At 31.5% G+C, this 19,956-nt stretch overlaps 1 protein-coding gene across 4 annotated transcripts; it reads right to left on the bottom strand.

Moving 5' to 3' along the window:
* Window positions 1–343: 343 nt before the first annotated feature.
* RUG1 (Regulator of chromosome condensation (RCC1) family protein) lies at window positions 344–19,660 on the bottom strand. 4 transcript variants are annotated; one of them, XM_012210065.4, is made up of 15 exons: window positions 19,310–19,654; window positions 17,635–17,711; window positions 13,795–13,873; window positions 8,619–8,678; window positions 8,324–8,425; window positions 7,716–7,809; window positions 6,228–6,270; window positions 6,083–6,128; window positions 5,926–5,972; window positions 4,960–5,062; window positions 2,369–2,423; window positions 2,229–2,295; window positions 1,758–1,794; window positions 1,252–1,331; window positions 344–734 (listed from the first exon to the last, which is right to left on the bottom strand). In XM_012210065.4, the coding sequence occupies exons 1-15, from the start codon at window positions 19,545–19,547 to the stop codon at window positions 609–611; spliced, it is 1,254 nt and encodes a 417-aa protein (XP_012065455.1). In that variant the 5' UTR covers window positions 19,548–19,654; the 3' UTR covers window positions 344–608. The 4 variants fall into 4 exon arrangements, 2 of the variants coding, with proteins under 2 accessions (XP_012065455.1, XP_089575168.1); XM_089719042.1 differs by lacking the exon at window positions 8,619–8,678 and having other exon boundaries at window positions 19,310–19,656; XR_002283690.3 differs by lacking the exons at window positions 344–734; window positions 1,252–1,331; window positions 1,758–1,794 and adding an exon at window positions 4,135–4,301 and having other exon boundaries at window positions 19,310–19,660.
* Between the last annotated feature and the right edge of the window lie 296 nt (window positions 19,661–19,956).

The raw sequence follows: 19,956 nt of genomic DNA, 5'->3' as shown, positions 1-19,956 counted from the left end.
AAGTTTATGATCTGGTTGTGAATTACTTAAAAATAGAATTAAGCTCTTGAAATTCAACACTCTTAAAAGCTCTTCTACGATATATGGGTTTCAAATTAACCCAATGGCCTTTCAAACAATTGAGTTGAAAAATAAGGTAGCTGCCACCTACTACAATAATGGAATCACCTTCTCATTCTTATATTTACACCAAAAAACCAAAAAAAAAAAAAAAATCATAAACTTAAAGTTTGCCCCGACTTATGTCCAAAAAGTTATTTTCAAGAAACAATTTTAGCATTTGTCATATCCTATGATGCCCTGAACCAAGTGGAATAGTAAAATAAGATCAATTAAAAGGGAATAGTTACGGAATTCCACTCGTGATTAAACGGGGATCAACTCCCAAATCACCTGAATTATGAGATATACATTTGCTGGCTAGATTGCTATTGCTGCCACTGCAAGTACAGTATTAAACTTTTATTTGTATATAACTACATAAGCACATATTTTTATTGGTGTTTTAAGTACATTAATATTGACCTCATTACATACAATGCAACATTCAGAGGTTCTCTTTACAAAAGTAAATGGTAAAAATTTCTACCTTCCATAAAAATGATTGCCTAAAATTCAACAGTCTCAACTATAGCGCCTGTGTGATTGAATCCACATGATACTTGCAATGGCTTGACATTCTTTTCAAAAGATACCAAAGTTGGGTTTGCACAGTCCACATCACTGCCATGACCCTGTATGCAACAAAATGCAAGGCACAAAGATCTGAAAATAAAACATATAATTTTTTATTTCAAGACATACAAATTGAGTATGTAAATGAATTCTATCAGTTTGATACTAGGAATATAATTTTTCACTCGACAGAAAATGAGATTCTGAACAGTTGGACATTATGTGCTCAAATTATAAAATAAGGTTTAGATCCTTCAAGTTCCGTTTCCTAGTTATAGCATCTCCAAGTATTCCCTAGACATTAACAGAATTCTTAGATATCATGAATGCCAGCATGAAATTTTGATATTTGATGCCATCAGATAGCTGTAGATTTATGATGCATTGGTAGACATGCAAGCATACAAGTGATGTGGCAGATAAATGTTCAGAGAAAGACTAAAATTTATTATTTTTGAAAAAGTTATTAGTAAAGGGAAAGTGAGAATGATCATAAATGCTTAATTGGTGATATATTCAAGTACTACAGGTCATGGACAAAACATTTTATGGAAAGATGTGGAAATGGAACCAGACCAATTGTCCACCAGAGGAATGTCCATCTTCAGAAAATGTTCCATTTGAACCACCCCAACCCCAAGTGTAGATGTTGCCTTCTGAATATCAAAAATAAACTCAGTATTAGTAAGCAAATATTTCTGCATTTCTGCAGTTTCAAACTCAAGATTAATCCTTGCATTGTAAACAACTCCAACAATTTAAGATGGTAGGTGAATGGGACCAAACAGCATGTAGAGTTACAACTAGAGCAGGATCCAACACCAACTATATAGAGTCAAAAGAGTAAAATTTGTGTAGCATATGAGATGTAACCGCAACAAATCCTGTAATATGGACAGTAAACATGCAAAACTGTAACTAGGCCATGTCTTCTAGACATCTCTAAAGCAGTCGGAATTTAAAATGTCAGAAATTAATTTTTTGAACAGATCTCAATGTCTGATGCCACGCTACTAATTCAAATAATTCAGAAATGAAATGACGTAATCAAATTCAAAATTTCAACTAAAACATTTGCTTACCAGAAATTGCTGCTGTATGCTTCCAACCACAGGAAACCTGTCAAATCATATTTGTTAAACATAAAAGAGGAGATGAAGCTGATGCAAATTTATATGTTGATCGAGGTACCACAATGTAAATTTCAACATGTCATCGTACACTTCAAACTGCTAGAATAGCTAGTACTTCAGGTAAAACGTCACTCGTCATTGCCAAACTGATGATTGATGTACATAAATGTCTGAACTTCATTTACTATTTAGATTGAATCTTAATTAACATATCAAACCTGCCATTGGAGATTTATCCTAGACAATTCTCCACTAGAAAGACGAGGTGGATGAGAAGTACATTTTTCTTTTTTATACACAAAAGATGTCACCTCAGCACAACTTTCTCTCTCCTCTCATCCCACCAAAGCTCTCTCATACATTTCTAGACATGATTGACCAAAGATGATTGTTCAATAAATCATTACATAGTGTGCAAACCTTGTCAATCGGAGATCTCAAAAGATGCCCTTGAACTCTTTCTGGCAAATGAAAGGCATTGGTAGAACTGTGAAACAGAAAACATTAGAGAAGAACATGTGAATGTTCTTCAGCGAGATCTGAAGTCCTTGTGAACATACCCAATACCAAGGCAACCATTTTCATTGTCGCCCCATGCATATAGTTCCCCACCACCTGTTGAAAAAGGAGTTAACAGCAGAAAAAGGTAGCTTGATTGAGCGAGTAATTATAATAAATAGCACAAATGAAAATGAGCAAGCATATAATATGAGAGAGGGGGGGGGGGGGGGGGAGGTGTTAAGGGAACTTGTTTATTTTCTATTAGCAGATGCTTCATTTGTTTGTTTGATAAAGATAATAGAAGACATTAACTTAAGCAACTTATCTAGCTTACAATGAGATGTTGCAATTTTGAGCAAGTCAAGTTAAAACCTAGATAAGGGTAGAAACTAAAATTCAATTAGACAGCATTAGGTAGTTGAAATCTATATGCACTTCCAGGTTGTCAGATATGGTTGCAAACACAATTATAACATTAAAAAATAAAGGAAAAAGATAATCTACAATTATCACTGCTAGAAAAAAAATCTATCATAATCAACTTTCCATTTGGCATCATATCTAGTGTTGGATAGCTTCGCACATTCTAAAGAAACATAACCCCCGTCGCATTAAATTTGTTAGTTTTTGAATTTTCACAAGAATTAAGAAAATGATTGAATCATATCAACTTTTAAAAAAAAGATGAGGATAATTTACTAATTTATCCTTTTAATTAATGCTCATTTAATTGAGACAAAGTTTAGTACAGATATCCAAGCAATTGAAATAACATAATCAATGCTACTTCGATTTTCTAAAGTGTCATCTAATGAAACCAAAAAAAAAAAAAAAAAAAAAAAAAAAAAAAAAAAAACTGACAAATCTAACGGAACAGAGGGAGTAGCATTTTTGTTGATTAGAAAACTAAATCATTAGGTTGAGTAGACCTATAAATAAGACACTAATATCCCCAAAAAATCTTATCCTTTGTGGATCTTCTTTTTGGCATCTTCGGCGTAAAAGTTCTGTATATATATATAGACAAATTAAAGAATTCTCATTGCTAGAATAATTTATCAATTCAGAGAGTTCTACACACACACACACACATAGAGAGAGAAATTCAAATGTCCAGACTCTTTAAAGTTAGATATGACACTAGATATCAAATGCAAGTTTCCATATAATAATAAAAAAGAAGTTGGAAATTGTTTAGACATTTCAATGTCCATACTTTATTTCTCACATGTTTAGTCCAATTTTCACATATTCTAAGCAATTGAAAGATTGGTAATTGTTTTGCAAGTTAATAGTGGTGAGAAGAGAGATAAAATAGAACTCCGCATCATGATCAATAATAATTTTGAAAAACACCATACCATTATTCCTTGTTCATTAACCCAAAGGGTCACAAGCTACTATTTATATACTAATGCCCAATAATGAATCTTATCCTTCACAAATTATTAAAAAGAGCTATAAAATCTTGATAGAGGATCAATAATGAATTCTAGAATTGAAGGAGTATCTAGGTTTCTTGTTCAGGAATAGTGATTTAAAAATAGAGTTGATGTCGATTAAAGTGCTTAGCATTAATAAGTGTATTTCGTACAGATATTTTAGCCAAATTTGATCAATGCTTACCATCTACTTGTTATTTAGACCATGTTCTTAAAAGCCTTTGACCAATGAGAACAAAATACCATGCAAAGTTTAAAATTTAACAAGCCACACACCCCACTCTCCCCCCCCCCCCCCCCACCCCCCCAAAAAAAAAAGCACGCTTAAAAAGAAAATGATAACCATGTCATGGTTGGAATTAAGTCAAATAGAGTGAACCTACTTCCTAGTGTTGAGGTTAGGCTTGCAATTGTCATTAAACTAGTTCATCATCTCTTTCTCCATCTTCTTTTGGTAATTCCAATGTTTGAAGACAATAAGAACAACATCCACATATTTGGACGTACTCCAGCTTCCATAGCATCTCCCATGTTTCTATTTGGAGGCAACCTAGTCACTCATAGTGTACCAAATTATAACTGAGATAAAATTCAGATCAAAGTAACTCAACTACAAAAGAGTATTTTAGCCCATGGTTATATAGTGTGATCACCATCTCCAAGAAACAAGGGTTAAAATTTTGCTTCGAAATGAAACTGAATAAGGAAATCAAAAGGTTTGATCCAAGGACATCTCATGCAAGTGAGTTTAAAGGTATAGGAAATTGAAAGAGAGAAATTAAAGAAAATTAAATTTCATTGTGTCACTCATCAAACCAATCTAGAAAGAATTTTATTAGAATAAAATGGAGGGACTTGTACTGCAAGAAACATGCCAAAGTTCTTTGGAATTATGCATTTTTGTAAGATTATGTAATCTTTCAATGAGAAGAAACACATGCATCCTCTAAAATCAGAGCGTCTTTTAGTTTGTTCTAGGACAAAGAGGCGCTACGGCCTCTGTTGCCATATCCTTCTGGAGCTTCTAGAGGATATCTTCAAGTATATCCAACTTGACTGGAAGGCGTTACATTTTTCAGTTTGATTTCATGTTATTATTTGCTATTTTTTGTCAAGTCTTATGACATAATATGCTTAGATGCATAAGCGAATAGCCATATGCATATTCACTGTAGGAACATTAAAAGAAATGGAAAAAGAAAAATTACTTGTGACTACACATGTGTGGTATCCACCACATGCAACTTCTTCAGAACATGGCAATTCGTCTACAATAGATGGTGTTGCAGCATCATTTACATTCCCAAAACCCTAGATTTAAAAAAAAAAAAATCAGAGTTATTGGTCAGATCACATCATATCTTTCCAAACTAAACAACCAAAACCCATGTTTCAAAGGCTATGTTTTATTTCAAAACATTTCCAAGATAGTCATTTTCTTAGACTTCCAAAATTCACAAAAGAATTGTAATCAGTAGAAATCAATAACCAACTATATATTTTCTTTATGCAAGTTTTATTCCTACTCACCACCAATAAAAAGAACAAAAATATGCATAAAAAGAATCTAAAATGTGAAATTCATAATCTACTAAACACAATTAGAGAGAGAGAGAGAGAGAGAGAGAGAGAGAGAGAGAGAGGGAGAGGAGAAAGAGAAAGAGAGAAACGGGGGTGGGAGAGAGAATAAGAGAAATAGGGAAGAGAAGGAAAGAGAGAGGAATGAGGGAAAACAGAGAGAAATGGAAGAAGAAGAAGAAGGGAGAAAGAGTGAGGAGGGCTTGGTCCGAAAAGTTTTAGTTGTATAAGTTTGTACAGGTCATTTGAAATTCCAACAATTTGGATGAAAATTGGTTTAGTTATGTTCAATTCTACAAAATGAATTTGGAGAATTGAAATGAACAGTTTTTATATACCAAACATGAAAATACGAGAATTCAATTGAATATCAAAAACTTTGTTGATTTTATTTATACCATAGTGTGAAAGAATCTTTTTTTTTTTTTTTCATCTACTCTAAATGCTAAAGAACTTTTTCTAGTTGATTTTCAAGTTTATAACGAATCATATTTTTGGAAAACACTTCCTCAATCTCAAAATATTTTCTAAAAACAAGTTATTTTCAATAAAAAATGATGGCTACAAAAGTAACAAACACTAATTATGGAACTTACGAATTTATCTGCTGCTTTTTCACCAAATACAAAAACAGAGCCATTTGCTACAAAATCCAAAAAATTGAAAACAAGATTTTTTAGTAGTTAATCTATATAACAATGGCTAAAATAATGCAGTAGAAGGCCATTAATTAGAAGAAAGCTCAACACATGCCATCAATGCACACTGAATGAAGCAATCCAGCTGCAACATTTTTAACCTAACAAGCCATGAAGCCAAGAAACAAAAGTTATTTATGAAATAGACTTCCATTTTAGAAAAGACACTATCAATCAAAAATTGAAAGTTCAAATAATACCTTAACTCCCTCGAGTTTCTTAATACGCCTAGGTGTGTACTCACTGCAGAGAGAATATATAAGGATATATAAACAAAACAAGACAAAGGGAAAAAAAAAAAAAAAAAAAAAAAAAAAAAAAGAGAGAGAGAGAGAGAGAAATTAATGGCTAGCCAGTGTGAGCAGTTAAAAGAACTCAGGCACTCAGGTCCATCTAAACACCCTCTGTTTATTTCCTAGAGTGTGAGGTATGTATAAAGGGGCAAGAACAACAATGCAAGTTGCTCAAACTTCAAACTGTTAACAAGAGTGAATAATTTTGTATTTCACATCTTCCTTGAAGAATTCAGTATATATGTACACAAATTTAGTTCACCTGTAAGGAAATTAAACAGAATATATGATTCTGCTCCACGAATCAAGCTACACAAATTCCTATAATCAAGCTATTGATTCTTCATATTTTATGTATATACGAGGTTCCACAAGGTTTTTTTAGTAAAGTTTAGGGGTGAATTTATGTATTCAGCCTTTAAAAGATTACTCCCATATCCAGTTACATTGAGTCAAAAAAGTGTCAAAAGAAATTCAACTTATATGGGTGTATATGCACATTTATATTCTACATGGTTAAAAAGGTATTTTGGTCATTATGGAAGTTAAAAATACTGTTACCCATGAATGGTAATTTTTCCTATTGTTTTAGAATATTTATAATGTTATATTAACAACAAACAACTATAGGAATGCAAAACAATTCTATAACTAATCAAGTGAAGTCAATGCGTATGTGACACAGCAATTGTAAGCCAGTAACCGACATATGTTACAACCTTACAACACAAACCTTCTAAAGAGAATCAAACATTTTACACAAAAACTTCTTCTGGAAAATGTTTGAAAGGAAAAATAAATAAAGAAATTGGCAACAAACAAGGCACATGGTTTTCCATCCTGGTAGAAATATCAAATATATATTAGATAGTTAAGAATTTTGATACAAACTAGCATCGGAATTGCATTGGCTTAGTTCACGAAATTTGAAGTTACATAGACAAATAGACGACTCAATAAAGACCACATTCTTAGGTAAAAAATATCAATTACTCAAATGTGCATTTGTGTCATGTCATATGGCCCCATTTTGGTATCCCATCTTCATGGGTCATGCCATAGATAAAAAGTTTTTACTATATTTTAAAACAAAGCACAATTACAAGAGACTCATTTTCCATGAGCCTTGCAACATAGAACTGAAAAAGAAAAAAAAAAGTGAAACTACAATTTTCATCCAGGAGAAATGGAATTACAGATCTACTTAAATAGTATGCAAATAATACATCAATATCATCTCATCAATAAGATTTTGTCCGCATTTTAATTTTACCTTCATCAGGAAATTCTTGCATGACTAAGCAAAGCAAGCTTAAATTTTGAAAAAGGAGAATGAGAAAAGAATATAGTGTTAAACAAAGCAGCTAAAAGAGCATAAAACCCAGTAAACTCAACCTGGAGCTTCTCAAGAACCCTAAGATGCTTGAATGATTCCCATGACCAAGTTGCCCACAGCCTCCCCTTCCCCAACTTAACGTCTCACCTTCATCTAGTGAAACACAAAAGCAAAAGCAATAACAGAATATCTATCTTTAATCATTTAGAGCATTAAGTAAAGGTTGATGTGAGCATTCAGTTAAGCAAAAGCAATAAGTAGAAAATTAAACATAACTGAAACCAAATATTTTGATTCAATATTCAGTAATAACCAATAGTTATAGTTTATAGTTAAAATTTTGTTAATCAAATTTTTACAATATATTATTAATAAAAATATTATTGTAATGAGATATTACTATTAAAAAATAATTTAAAACTATATATTATCAATGTACATGCATAAAAATAATATTTTATATATTAATTAAGAAAAATTCGGTCAGTTCAGTTATCACTTGTGAGGTAACCAAACTGAACTGAACTGAAAACCAAATTTCTCCCCTTTGAAATAACTGAATTTCATCACTTTGGTTTGGTTTTTTTGTTATAACCAAATGCTACATACCCCTAAGTAATAAAAAGTTAACTAGGAAAATATCATTTGAAAATTTTCCATTACCAACCAGTAACAGCAATTGAGTGCTCTGAAGCCAAAGCAGCCTTTTTAATGGTGAGTCCATTCAAGCATTCCACTTTTGTTGGTAGAGGGACTGCTCCTTTTGCTTCTGTATATCAATGTAACATATTTATCATTAAAAATAAGTTCCCATTTTTAATTTTCCATAGTCAAACTAATAAGTAGGTACAAAGTTAAAAAAGCAGAATCCCCACACTGATCTTCCAAACATATAAAAAGCATAAAAGTGGAGAACTTAGGCAATCACAATTGTATGAACACAAGACAAGTTCAGTGGTTACTTTTGCCCAGGCCCAGTTGTCCATTTGAGTTCCTTCCCCACATATAAAGCTCCCCGTCCACTACAAGAAATGGCGTGGATTGTCAAGGAAAGACAAGAATATGAGCACAATACAACCAAATAAACAAAAGAAAAAAAAACTACTAATAGGCACTTCAAATTATGAAGAACAAAATGAATTGAACACCATTACCTAAGCCCCAAAAACTGTTGCTAAAGGCCCAAGGTGCACTAAAGCACAAAGCATCCTGGAGCTTGGGGTCCAAGGCACACAAGTAGGTGTGCGCCTGGTGGATACAAGGCACATCTTGACTTAAAAAAGAAGAAAATTATATTTTCCTAGTTGAATAATAAGATATAACATAGATTCTAATCACATTATAATAATAATAATAATAATAATAATAATATACTAAAAACGCTTCCATAAGTTACTTTCCAGTAACAATTGATATATTTCTCCCTTAAATTAAATTGCACTACTTCTTTTGAGCCATTTATGTTGGCCCTCTTCGCAAAGCAACAAGCTTATTCATCTGCCATCATTTACTATTCTAAAGGGTCCCAACTCCCAAATATCATGCATTTTTTGTTCTGGTGCTAAACCATCTGACATTTCGAACATAAGAGACATATATGTCTATTAAAAGAGTAAAACAAAAGGCTAAATTATAAATTTAGTGTCTGAACTCTCGAAAAATTTCTATTTCAATGTCCCAACAGCATAGTTATTTAAGGCACACCTGAACTTAAGGCTCAAGAGCTTGCGCCTCAATCGCCCTGAGGCGGGCGACTTCACTCAGGCTATCGCCTTTGGGTAGAGGCATGCGCCTTTTGGCGCCTTTTTTGCACCTAAGGCTCGAGAAAGGCGCGCCTTTCTATTTTTTGTTTTCTAGAACAAGTCACCTAGGGTTTTTTTTCAATATAAAGCTATCTAGCCAACATCAGCTTACACAAAGTAAATAAATAAATAAATAAAAAAGAAATAAAATGCAACACAAAAACCGGTGATTTGGTTTGTGATCCAACCTCCACTCCATCCAGCACTCACCTCTTGCATTTAGCCTCATTACATCCAGATATAACTCTTTCAATTTTTCTTCCTATATTTGCTTTCTATTTCTTTTCTTTTTTTCAGTCTTTTGTTATACTCTTTTTTGTCTTAACTTCAATATCTTAAAATATAACTTTTCATGTTGCCATTTTTTTCTGATTTATATGTGTTTCTTTCCATGTTTTCTACTTTTTTCTTTTTTTTTTTTTTTTTATTGATATCTTAAAACATACTTTTCAGATTTATGTATTTTATTCTTTTTTTTTTTTTTTTCCTTTGCACCTCACTTCACTCAGGCGCGCACCTTCGCCTGGAGGCTAGCGCCTAGGCTCCAGCAACCCTTTGCGCCTTAGTACGCCTTGCGCCTTTACTTACTATGTCAAACGGAAAATGTTTGCAATTAAGTTTATAAATCAATAATTTTTTTCAATTAAGCGTCTCTGTCCTACGTGGTTTGCCGGAAAGATGAATAGGACTTATGAGACCCACTTATTGTTCAAAAAATAGTTGAGTAGGACGATTAGTGGCTGGACACGTCAGATTTCACATGTCAAATAGATTTAGGGTAAAAACAATGGACAAAATTGCCTTAGTAAAAGAAAACGCAAGTTGAATGCTGAGAATGAAAATCAACGCCCTTTCTATTATATTTTGAGTTATTTTCAGGAGAAAAATGAGCAAAAATAGACTTACAGATATTTCTATTCAACTAAAAATCTAAAAGGAAATAATAAACCACTTAATGAATCTTTTTTGGCTTGTGTAGTTCACACTCCTTAAAAGCAAACGTAAGTAAGTTAAAATAGCAGTTTTTTTTTAAATAACTTTCCCGAGAACCAAACAGAATCCCAAACAAAAAAATTAAATACAACATTGGAACTGGTAATAAAAATAATACTTAATAATTTAAAACACATGTAGATCGGGGAAAACAGGGAAAGAGAGTTAACAAAACAAACTAAAAGATACACATTATAGATATAAAATCTAAAATCAAATAGCCATGCATGGATAAGAAAAAAGGTCAAAATGAACAGTAAATAAGAAACAGATAAAATGCGAGCCACGTAGAAACCGTCGTTGCTTAACTAATCGGGGCTCGAGATTGTGAGACTGTGAGCATCTAGGATAGAATCGGTGGAGAATAGAAGGCTTTGAGAGGTTTTGAAGATGAAGAATTTGGGGCTTTGGAGACAGTGGAAGTGTTTGGTACTTGAAAGGGCGTTGATTATCATTCTCAGCATTCAGGTTACCTTTTCTTTTACTAGGGGCAATTTTGTCCATCGATTTTTACCCTAGACCTGTTTGACATGTCAAATCCGACGTGTCAAGCCCCTACTGAACTATTTTTTGAACATTAACTGGGTCCCACGCCACATAGGACGGAAACATCTTATTGAAAAAAATTTATCAATTCATAAACTTGATTACAAACGTTTTCCGTTGAGACACTAAAATAGAAATTTTTCGAGAGTTCAAACACTAAATTTATAATTAAGCCAAAACAAAAAACTAATAGATGTTTTACAACATTAAATCAAAAATATTAAGGAAGAAAAAACAAAATCCAAATCAATTTAAAAAAATAGATTATTTAATAAAATAAATTCAAATGCATTAAGATAATTACTCAATTTACTAAATCAAGAAACTATATTTGATAACAAACCTAATAAACAAATTACATAATTAAAGTTCTAAATTATATCAGTAATCATTTGATCTCAATTACTTTTTTTTTTTTTTCTTATATATAACTCTTCATGGTTACTCATTTCTTACAGTCTAATAAAAAGTTATCATTGACTAACGACTAATAGAATAAGAAACAATTATAATAATTTCCTCTATCAATAACAAAGTAAAATTTTGATTTATAAAAAAAAAAAGTTTTCAATGATTTTCTCACAACATCATGTATTCTAGCTTGTATTGTCTAAAAAATATAGAATACAAGATGTAGTAAATAAAATGTTGTGTGAAGAGAAATTCTCATTCATGTGTGAAAAAGATAGTTACAAGCCTATTTATACATAGGACTAAGGTTATAAGAAAAAAAACCTAAAATACCCTTTACAATCAATAATAATCTCCTAAAATAGACAACTATACAAGACAACATAAACAATTATCAGATCAACCTAAATACTCATAAATTTGAGCAGAACACATCCCAAGCTCATATTGCAGCAATCAGCATTAAAGCATCACAAACACAAGTCAAAATTTTGTTAAAAATTGTAAAAACTAAGAATTTTTTACTATAATGAAAAGAACAGCAAATACTACTAAAGGTCATCAATGTTTTATATAAAATAACCAACAAAAGGTGCAATTATAAGCGTATATGTCAAGGTTAATTTAAAATAAATCGAAGTATCAAAATTGAAACCATATATAGGTCTTAATAAATACTTCTTTTTGGGTAATATTTCTTTTGTAGTAATACTTGGAATAGGATAGTTGAAAGCTTCGGTTTTCGAAATAGGTTTTAACAACACTACAACAGCACTACACAAGGATTTTAGCTTCCCGTTTATACTATCACCTCCCACCTCCACCCCTCTCTTCGAGAATTGGGATAGTTCAAAAATGTATACGTAATGCCCTTACATAATGGTAATGCATGTTACTGACTGTTAACTAAGAGAGAAAATAAAATGGGAATCATAGTTAGTCTTGCAAAGGTTCTAAGCTTCTCTTGTACTTATGCTGAAAAACACTTGATTATCTTTTATGGCTTATGAAACTTTTACATGCTCAAATGTCCCGCTCACTTGTTGCATACCAAAAGCTAAAAACCACCCAACAATAATACATCAAAAATGTTATAGGGCACCGAATGCCCAATATGTTGACGAGACAAATGTTGTAAAGATGTGAATGTCAAAACAGATGTGTGATTACACAAGATTGGATGAGATTAGAAATGACCATATTCATCAAAAGGTGCAAGTAGCACAAATTGGAGATAAAATGAGAAAAGGACATCTGGACGATTCTGGCCATGTCTTGTTTAGACCCTTAAATGCCAGTTCAAAAGTGTAACACATTGGAGCCGGAGGATGCTATATGGAGAGGAGGAAGACCTAGAATCACATGGTGGAAAATTGTCGAAAAGATTTTGTCTCTTGACATTAGTCCAGATTTAGCTATGAATGGAGTAGAAAGGAAACAAATTATTCATATAGTTGACCCTAACTAGTTTCGGTCTAAAGGTTAGTTGGTGACGTTGTTATTATTGCAAAAATAAGCTAAAAAATTCCACTTCAGTCCTTATTTTGCAAGTTTCTTTTAGAATTTAGAACACCCCTTTTGATGGTTATAAAACTAAGGCTAGATTTTTTGAGTACTTCATTTTGCTTCGCACTTAATCAACACATAATTGTTGTAATAGTAGTATCCATAGAATTTAGCCAAATTCTTGCAAATGTATGTATAGAATTAACACACAGTTGTTTTATATATATATATATATATATATATATACATACATACATACATACATACACACTAGTTTCCTAGTACCCCTGTAAAAAAATAATAAAAAAAATTAAAAAAAAAAAGTGGCAACAGCCATGACCATCACATTACTACTAGATAAACGGCAGCCATAATTCTGACATAAGCCTTGAACTCAATTAAGATTTATGCCTCACTCCAGAAAGAAACGAGGAAAAGATAAAAATAAAAATCCTCACTCCAGAAAGAAACAAGGAAAAGATAAAAATAAAAATGCATAAGTCCATCTACAACTATCAACAACATGATGACATGCACATGAAATTTAGAGAGATGCTAAACACAGATGCTAAAGTAGGCCCCACTATATACAGATGCTAAAAGTTCATCTTTACTGCAATATACTTCAGGTCAAAGCTTACAAGAACGCCGGTAAAATCTCCAGCAATTGCCGTCAAAAGATTTTCAGCTATCCCATATAACTTTTTGGAATTAATCTTTTTACTTCAACTCTAATTTTAGTTTCAGAGTTTCTGACAGCAAAGGTTTCATATCCATTACCATTATTAGAATGATGCTAATTATTTCCCTCAACAGTGCACATGGTTTTAGCTCTTCATACATCACTTAGAAGCAAAAAATCCATCTTAGCAATACACACCTGTAATAGCACAAGAGTGGTGATAACCAGCTGAAATTTGTATTATCTCCTTCTCGAGTCCAGAGACTTCAATAGGTTTCTGCAATGGTGAGACAAGTGGAAAATTTAAATAAAAAAAAGCCGAAAAATACCATCTCAACATAGATCATCATAATTACATATTACATTATATTTCAAGTCCTCGTAGAGTTATATCTCAAACTACTTCATAATGCAAAAAAGAAGTATGATTCTCACCATAATTACAAGGAAATCAAGAAAATTCAAATTCCAAGGCTCAAAAAATTATGGTCTATATTTTATCTAAGATTTATTTTACATATTACAGTATATTTCTAGTCCTTGTAGAGTTATATCTATATGTCTATTTTAATAAATAAGTTGTTAGTCGAGAACTTTAAGTTTATGGGGAAATTCTTAATTTCAGCTAGCTGGATTTATTTAGGAATTTGTATTTATCTTAGGTCATCTCAGAGTCCTCGTGTGAGTTTAGAAAATGGTATTCTTTTTTATGTTTGGGATTCCAAATCCTTGAAGGATGAGAACTAGTTTTCAAGCCCTGCTAAGTCAAGGTTTAGGATTAGCTTGGACTTATAAATACCCAAGGTTAAAATGCATTTCAATTGAGTTTTCAGTCAATAAAATTACAGCATACTGTACTTTTATATTTTGGTTGTGTGATGCAATTCTAACACTAGAAAGTGTAGTTATCTCTTGATAGGAGTGAGCATAGTTGTCAAATCCAGATTCGAAATTCTTATTTTTAGAATCGAGATCGTGAACCGAATCGTAAGATTTAGTACAACTTTTCAACACTAATTAAAACAAATGCATATAAATTTATGGATACATTTCCATTAATTTTAGCAAAGGTTACTAAAAATTTAATTGCAAATAATGTATTTATATAAATTTCAATTCCAAATCATGTATTAAACGCAAAATGAAAGAGAATCTAATGACTTGTGTAGTTGCCAAGTTCAAGATATCAACCTATGAAGTTAAAATTTTAAAACAAAAAAAAAGTAAAATTATCATGCCGTTAAATTTCCTATCCAAATCTATATTTATTCATTATCATTTCCAAACTCAAGCCCTTTGTCATCTTTATATTCTAATATAACTATATTCTCTTGCTCTTATCTTTCTGCATTGACTTTTCCACTTGTTTATTGGGTAAGATAATCACTGAGCGTGAGAATCAACTCAAATCGTGAGATTAGAATATGATTCATGCTCAATTCCTATTCACCCATAATATTTGAATCGTTTAGTATGAAAATTGAATCAAATCAATATGATTCAAATCGTGAACCGTAAGATTCTGATACCACTAGGAGTGAGTGCTAGAGTCCTATGAGTGTGATGCTAGTAGTTTATTTTCATTTGCTTAATTTTTGCTTTATTTTCTAAAGGGGGCTTTTGGTTCAAATAATTCATAAAACTAATAGCTGATTTTTACACATAAGGTACGTTAAAAGTGTTTGGTAAGGATTTTGGTTAGCGGCTGATTCTATCAGCTATATTTGGGCACTTTTTCTTATCAGTCGTTAGTTAAATCGTATTTATATTATATTTGGACTTTATTGACCTTATAAAAATAATAAGTACAAAAATTATCCTTTTTTCAAATTAATATTTTTATATGATCATTTTATTTATAGTTATTTATTTTTAAATAAATATTATTAAACATTATTATAAAAATTTAATTAAAATTTTTCATTTATATAACACATAAAATAGAAAATAATATACTTACTTCAATATAAATATGTGTGTCATGGCACATGATAATTTATGAAATTAATTAGTCTTCAAGGTCATTTTAATTTTAATAGCAACCGCTATTAAAATTTTACCAAACAAACAACATTAAATAACTAATAGCTATCGGCCACCAGCTATCAACAACCACTATTAAATATACTAGCTAGTACGAACAGCTAAACCAAATAGACTCTAAACAAATTCATATATGCACCAATCATATTCAAGCCCTAACTCTTGATTTCTATAAGTCCTAACCCAAACTTCAAGTTTTCCCAAGCAGTAATTCATCAACCTTTTTCAAGCATTATAATGCATGCGTTTATTTACCAATGGGAGTCCAGATGTTTAGAGTCATGGGACTAGTGTTGAGGTCTTTTAATTTAAAAGGTTTAGGATTAATATGAGACTATAAGTGCCTATGCTAGTAGTGCTTTATATTCGATTTTCAGTGATTAAATTCCTAAAAATTATGCTTGTATTATTGAGTTGTGTGATGCAATATAACCCAAAAAGTGTGAAGCTTTCTTAATAGGAGTGAAACCTAGATCAAACTACCCTGAGGCTCATTTTTATTTTAGTTTGGCTATTTTCCATTGTTGTCCCAAACACTAACCAAAATCCTCCATTTAAGTTTTAAGCAATAATTCTTGCATTGTACAAACCCTCGACTATTCTCTAAGATGGCATTTGGTTACAAGACTGCACCATTCTGATGGAAAATCACTTTCCTAGGAAAGTAGATTTTGGGAAACTAATTATGGAAATGCTAAATTTTTATGTTTGGTTATAACTAACTTTTCCCCATGAAAATGTACAATAATTGTAATTTAATGAATTTATGAAAAGATAAATAAAATTACAATAGTACCATTAATTTATGTACATTTTCTTCAATTGATATTCTAGAATTATACTATAAAATTATAAGCACCAGCTCGATAAAATTCTTTCTAATAATTGACTATTATAACATAAATATTAAAATAAGCATAACATAATAACAATTTAAAAGAACTGAAGTCCAAAGAAATTTTGGTCAAAATTAATCAATGAGTTATTTTATTATTAATGGTAATAATGTCCTTAATCGCTCATGTACATGGGAATATAACTTTTCAACCTCTCTAAATAGGAAAATACTTTACCATAGACATGAGAAAGTAAGGCTATATTCATAAATCTAGGAATATATCTTCCTCGAAATTGTAACATTCGTGTATCAACCAAACACTAAAATCTTACGTTCTCGAGTTACTTTCCCATGTTATTCCAACAACCAAACACCTCCAAAAGTCAAAATTTCTTCATTCCTTCTACATCAATAACACTAGGTGAAACATAAGTGAGTTTCGACTTGTTAAATAGTAGCTAGCAAATCAAAGGCAACAAATTAGATTACATGTGTCCAAATTAACAAAAATACTTGCTTTTATAAAAGTTCATCTCTTGATTAAGGGTGTCTATAAACTGCCAAAAACCGCCAAATAAATCCAAAACCATGATCTTGAAAAGTTGGAGGTTTGGTTCAGTTTGTAAAATTCAAAGAAACGAAAGAAGGAACCATGTGGTTTGGTCTACATTTTTCAGATCAAAACCACCAAACATGAACCGAGCAGAACCGAAAATAAGGCTTTTTTATATTTAAAAATTGTTTATTCACTACAGTAACAAAATAATATAAACTTTTCATCATTTGTCCTTAAACTCAACAAAAGTTATTTAGGATATAAAAGACAACTATTTTTTATATTAGCAAAAGCTTGTTCATCCACCATTATGCATCTCAAGTCTTCATTCATATTTGGTTGGTTGGTTTGAGTACCCTTCACAATTTGGTTTGGTTTGATTTGGCTTGAATTTTCAATAAACTGCCATTGCAGGTTGGTTTGTAGAAATCTTCCCAACCGAACCATGAACATTCTTACTTATGATTATGCATGACAAAAATAATCAAACAAAATGGAAAAGATGTATAATAATAAGTTCAGTTGATATTGCTTTATAAGTCAGTCATAGATAAATGAGGAAAACCAGGGAAGCATTTTGAGAAAGGTCAAGGTAATGTACCATAATATAAGTATCATTGCCCGATACACCAAGCTGGCCGAAGTCATTAAGACCAGCAGCATAAACATGCCCCTCTTCTACAAAAGTGAGACAGTAATTTGTAAGCATCTGATGGATCATGGATAGAAACTTGAAAATTTTTTGTAAAGAATGACTTTTTAATTAACCAGGATATACATTTAGTCTCGTAAAGTAGGAAACAAATAAACATGTTCAACTATACTCAGTTGTCAAATATTATAAATAAGTTACTGTTTACACCCTAAAACTCAACATTTGTGGCTTTTGGATTTGAGGGAAAACCACATGAGATTACTAGATATTATTGATGATCAATAGCTCACTAGTTAAGAGTGTGAGAGGTTAAATTCAACATTTTCAAGCCCCAGAGAGTGAAGCATACAAAGGCTAGCATCCTAATCTTCTTCTAAGGAGAGAATGCAACCTCACTACCTAAACTTGGGCACTAAGTACAAAGAATACTGTAAATATCTCTTTTAAAAGGGTCAATACTGTAAATATCACTTTTAAAAGGGTCCCACCCTTCCCCTTTATTTTCCTTAAATTTACTTCTGTTTTGTTTAAATTCCTGCTTATACTTTTATTGCTCTTTCAAATCTTGCTCAGTATTTAAGTTGGTTGAGTTGATTTTAGTGCAGTTCCAAACTTTTTCTCTTAATCTCTTACTATTTGTATTCCTTTTATGTTATTCTTTATGAATAAGGTCTGCTGACATTGAAAATCCTGCATTTATACCTACAGTTTTAAGTATTTCTGTTCTACCATTCATATATCTGGTCTACTGTTACAGATCTACAGTGGCTAATTTTAGCTCCTAATTCTTTAGCAGCAGATCTGTAATTTTTTTCTTTTTTTTGGCTAGCTTTACAGATACACTTCTTTTTATGTATCTTAATCCTTTAAGAAGTCCAATTCAAGCTATTTTTATTTTCAATCTCTTACATCTGCTTTACTTACTTTTATTGTTTGCCATCCATTTTACCTAAATTAAATCCTAAAAGGATTATTCACCCACAATGATTGACCAATAAGGAACCCAATTAGTATAAATTCAAGATTACAAGCCCTTTTCCACTTTAAGCTAAGATTGATTGATTCCCATGGCTAGGTTTTCTTAGGAAGTATAGAAGGATTTTAGGGGGCAAACTGTTCCATCAATAAAAAAAAATTTTTTTTTTTTTGGTTCACCATCTTTCATTAGTTTCTATTCTAATATCTGCATTGTGAAACGTGCTAATTTTTGTCCAACAAATATAGAACCATTTTTGTCGGTTAATGTGGTATGTAGTGTTAAATCGCACAACACATTGAGTTCAGCAAATCAACCAATCTTGATGTCAACCTAGATTACAAATTTCCTCAAACAGCCACATATAAATTATCAGGTAAAGAGGAAATATAAAAAAAAAATACAACCTCCAATCATATGCTCATTAGCTATATATATATATATAAAAAAAAAGAAAAAAAGCATTGTGTTAACCTACACAAATTCTCTACAGATGACTAATTAAATTTAATCGCAACTTCATCGAAATTTCACTTCTTGTCAATTTTCTTTCTAAAATCTAACTTCAGCACATAAAACAGCAATCGAAATCCAAAAACCAAACAATTGAGATGAAATCAGAAGCAAGATAGAGATTTTGAGAACCTGTTAAGAAGAGAGTGTGAGCTCCACCACAGGCAATGGACTTGAGGTCTTGATTTGAGAAGGAAGAGGTACGAAGAAGCTTAGGCCTCCATTGAGAATCCAAACATCCCAAACCCAACCTCCCGAAATCTCCATTTCCCCACACCGCCGCATATTTCCTAGTCGACACGCTTGACATCCATCTTTTATATTTGCTGTATCTTCCGATTTGTGTCAGGCTTCTACTCCGCACAATCATATTTCCTAAATTTTCTCCTCGCTTCTGTTTCGGAGTATAAAACTATCAAAAATATTCGGGTACATTCGGGGCCATTCGCCACATTCGAGTACGTTCCTTGTAGCTAAATTAAAAGCATTTGGTAATTGTTTTAATTCGCGGTTACTAGTTAGTTGATAATAAAGTTAAATCTTCTCGTCAAGATATCTATTATTATTACTAGTCGTTATTTTGAGAAATTGTTATTTTTTTTAAAAAAAATTTAATTTACAATGTATAAGTATCAAAAAATAATTATTCTACAAACTCTCAAATTATGCATGAATAATTATAGACATTATTATATAATCTAAAAGAATTATGTATCTTTTTTTTTTGGGAAAAAATAAGAATAAAAAAATAAATAATAGATTTGGAAACAATTATAAAA

This window comes from Jatropha curcas, chromosome 3 (assembly GCF_041381405.1).
Source record: "Jatropha curcas cultivar XTBG-Jc1 chromosome 3, XTBG_Jcur_1.0, whole genome shotgun sequence".
NCBI lineage: Eukaryota > Viridiplantae > Streptophyta > Magnoliopsida > Malpighiales > Euphorbiaceae > Jatropha > Jatropha curcas.
Note: the sequence above shows the minus strand (reverse complement) of the source record. Positions and strands in the feature narration are given on the sequence as shown.

Bases quoted from the DNA above. Each gene is read 5' to 3' on its own strand.
- RUG1 (XM_012210065.4), bottom strand. From the start codon at position 19,547: ATGATTGTGCGGAGTAGAAGCCTGACACAAATCGGAAGATACAGCAAA. The intron at 17,712-19,309 runs GTTCTCAAAATC...TCACTTTTGTAG, and splicing joins TCACACTCTCTTCTTAACAG to AAGAGGGGCATGTTTATGCT. The intron at 1,332-1,757 runs GTAAGCAAATGT...TTTGATATTCAG, and splicing joins GCATACAGCAGCAATTTCTG to AAGGCAACATCTACACTTGG.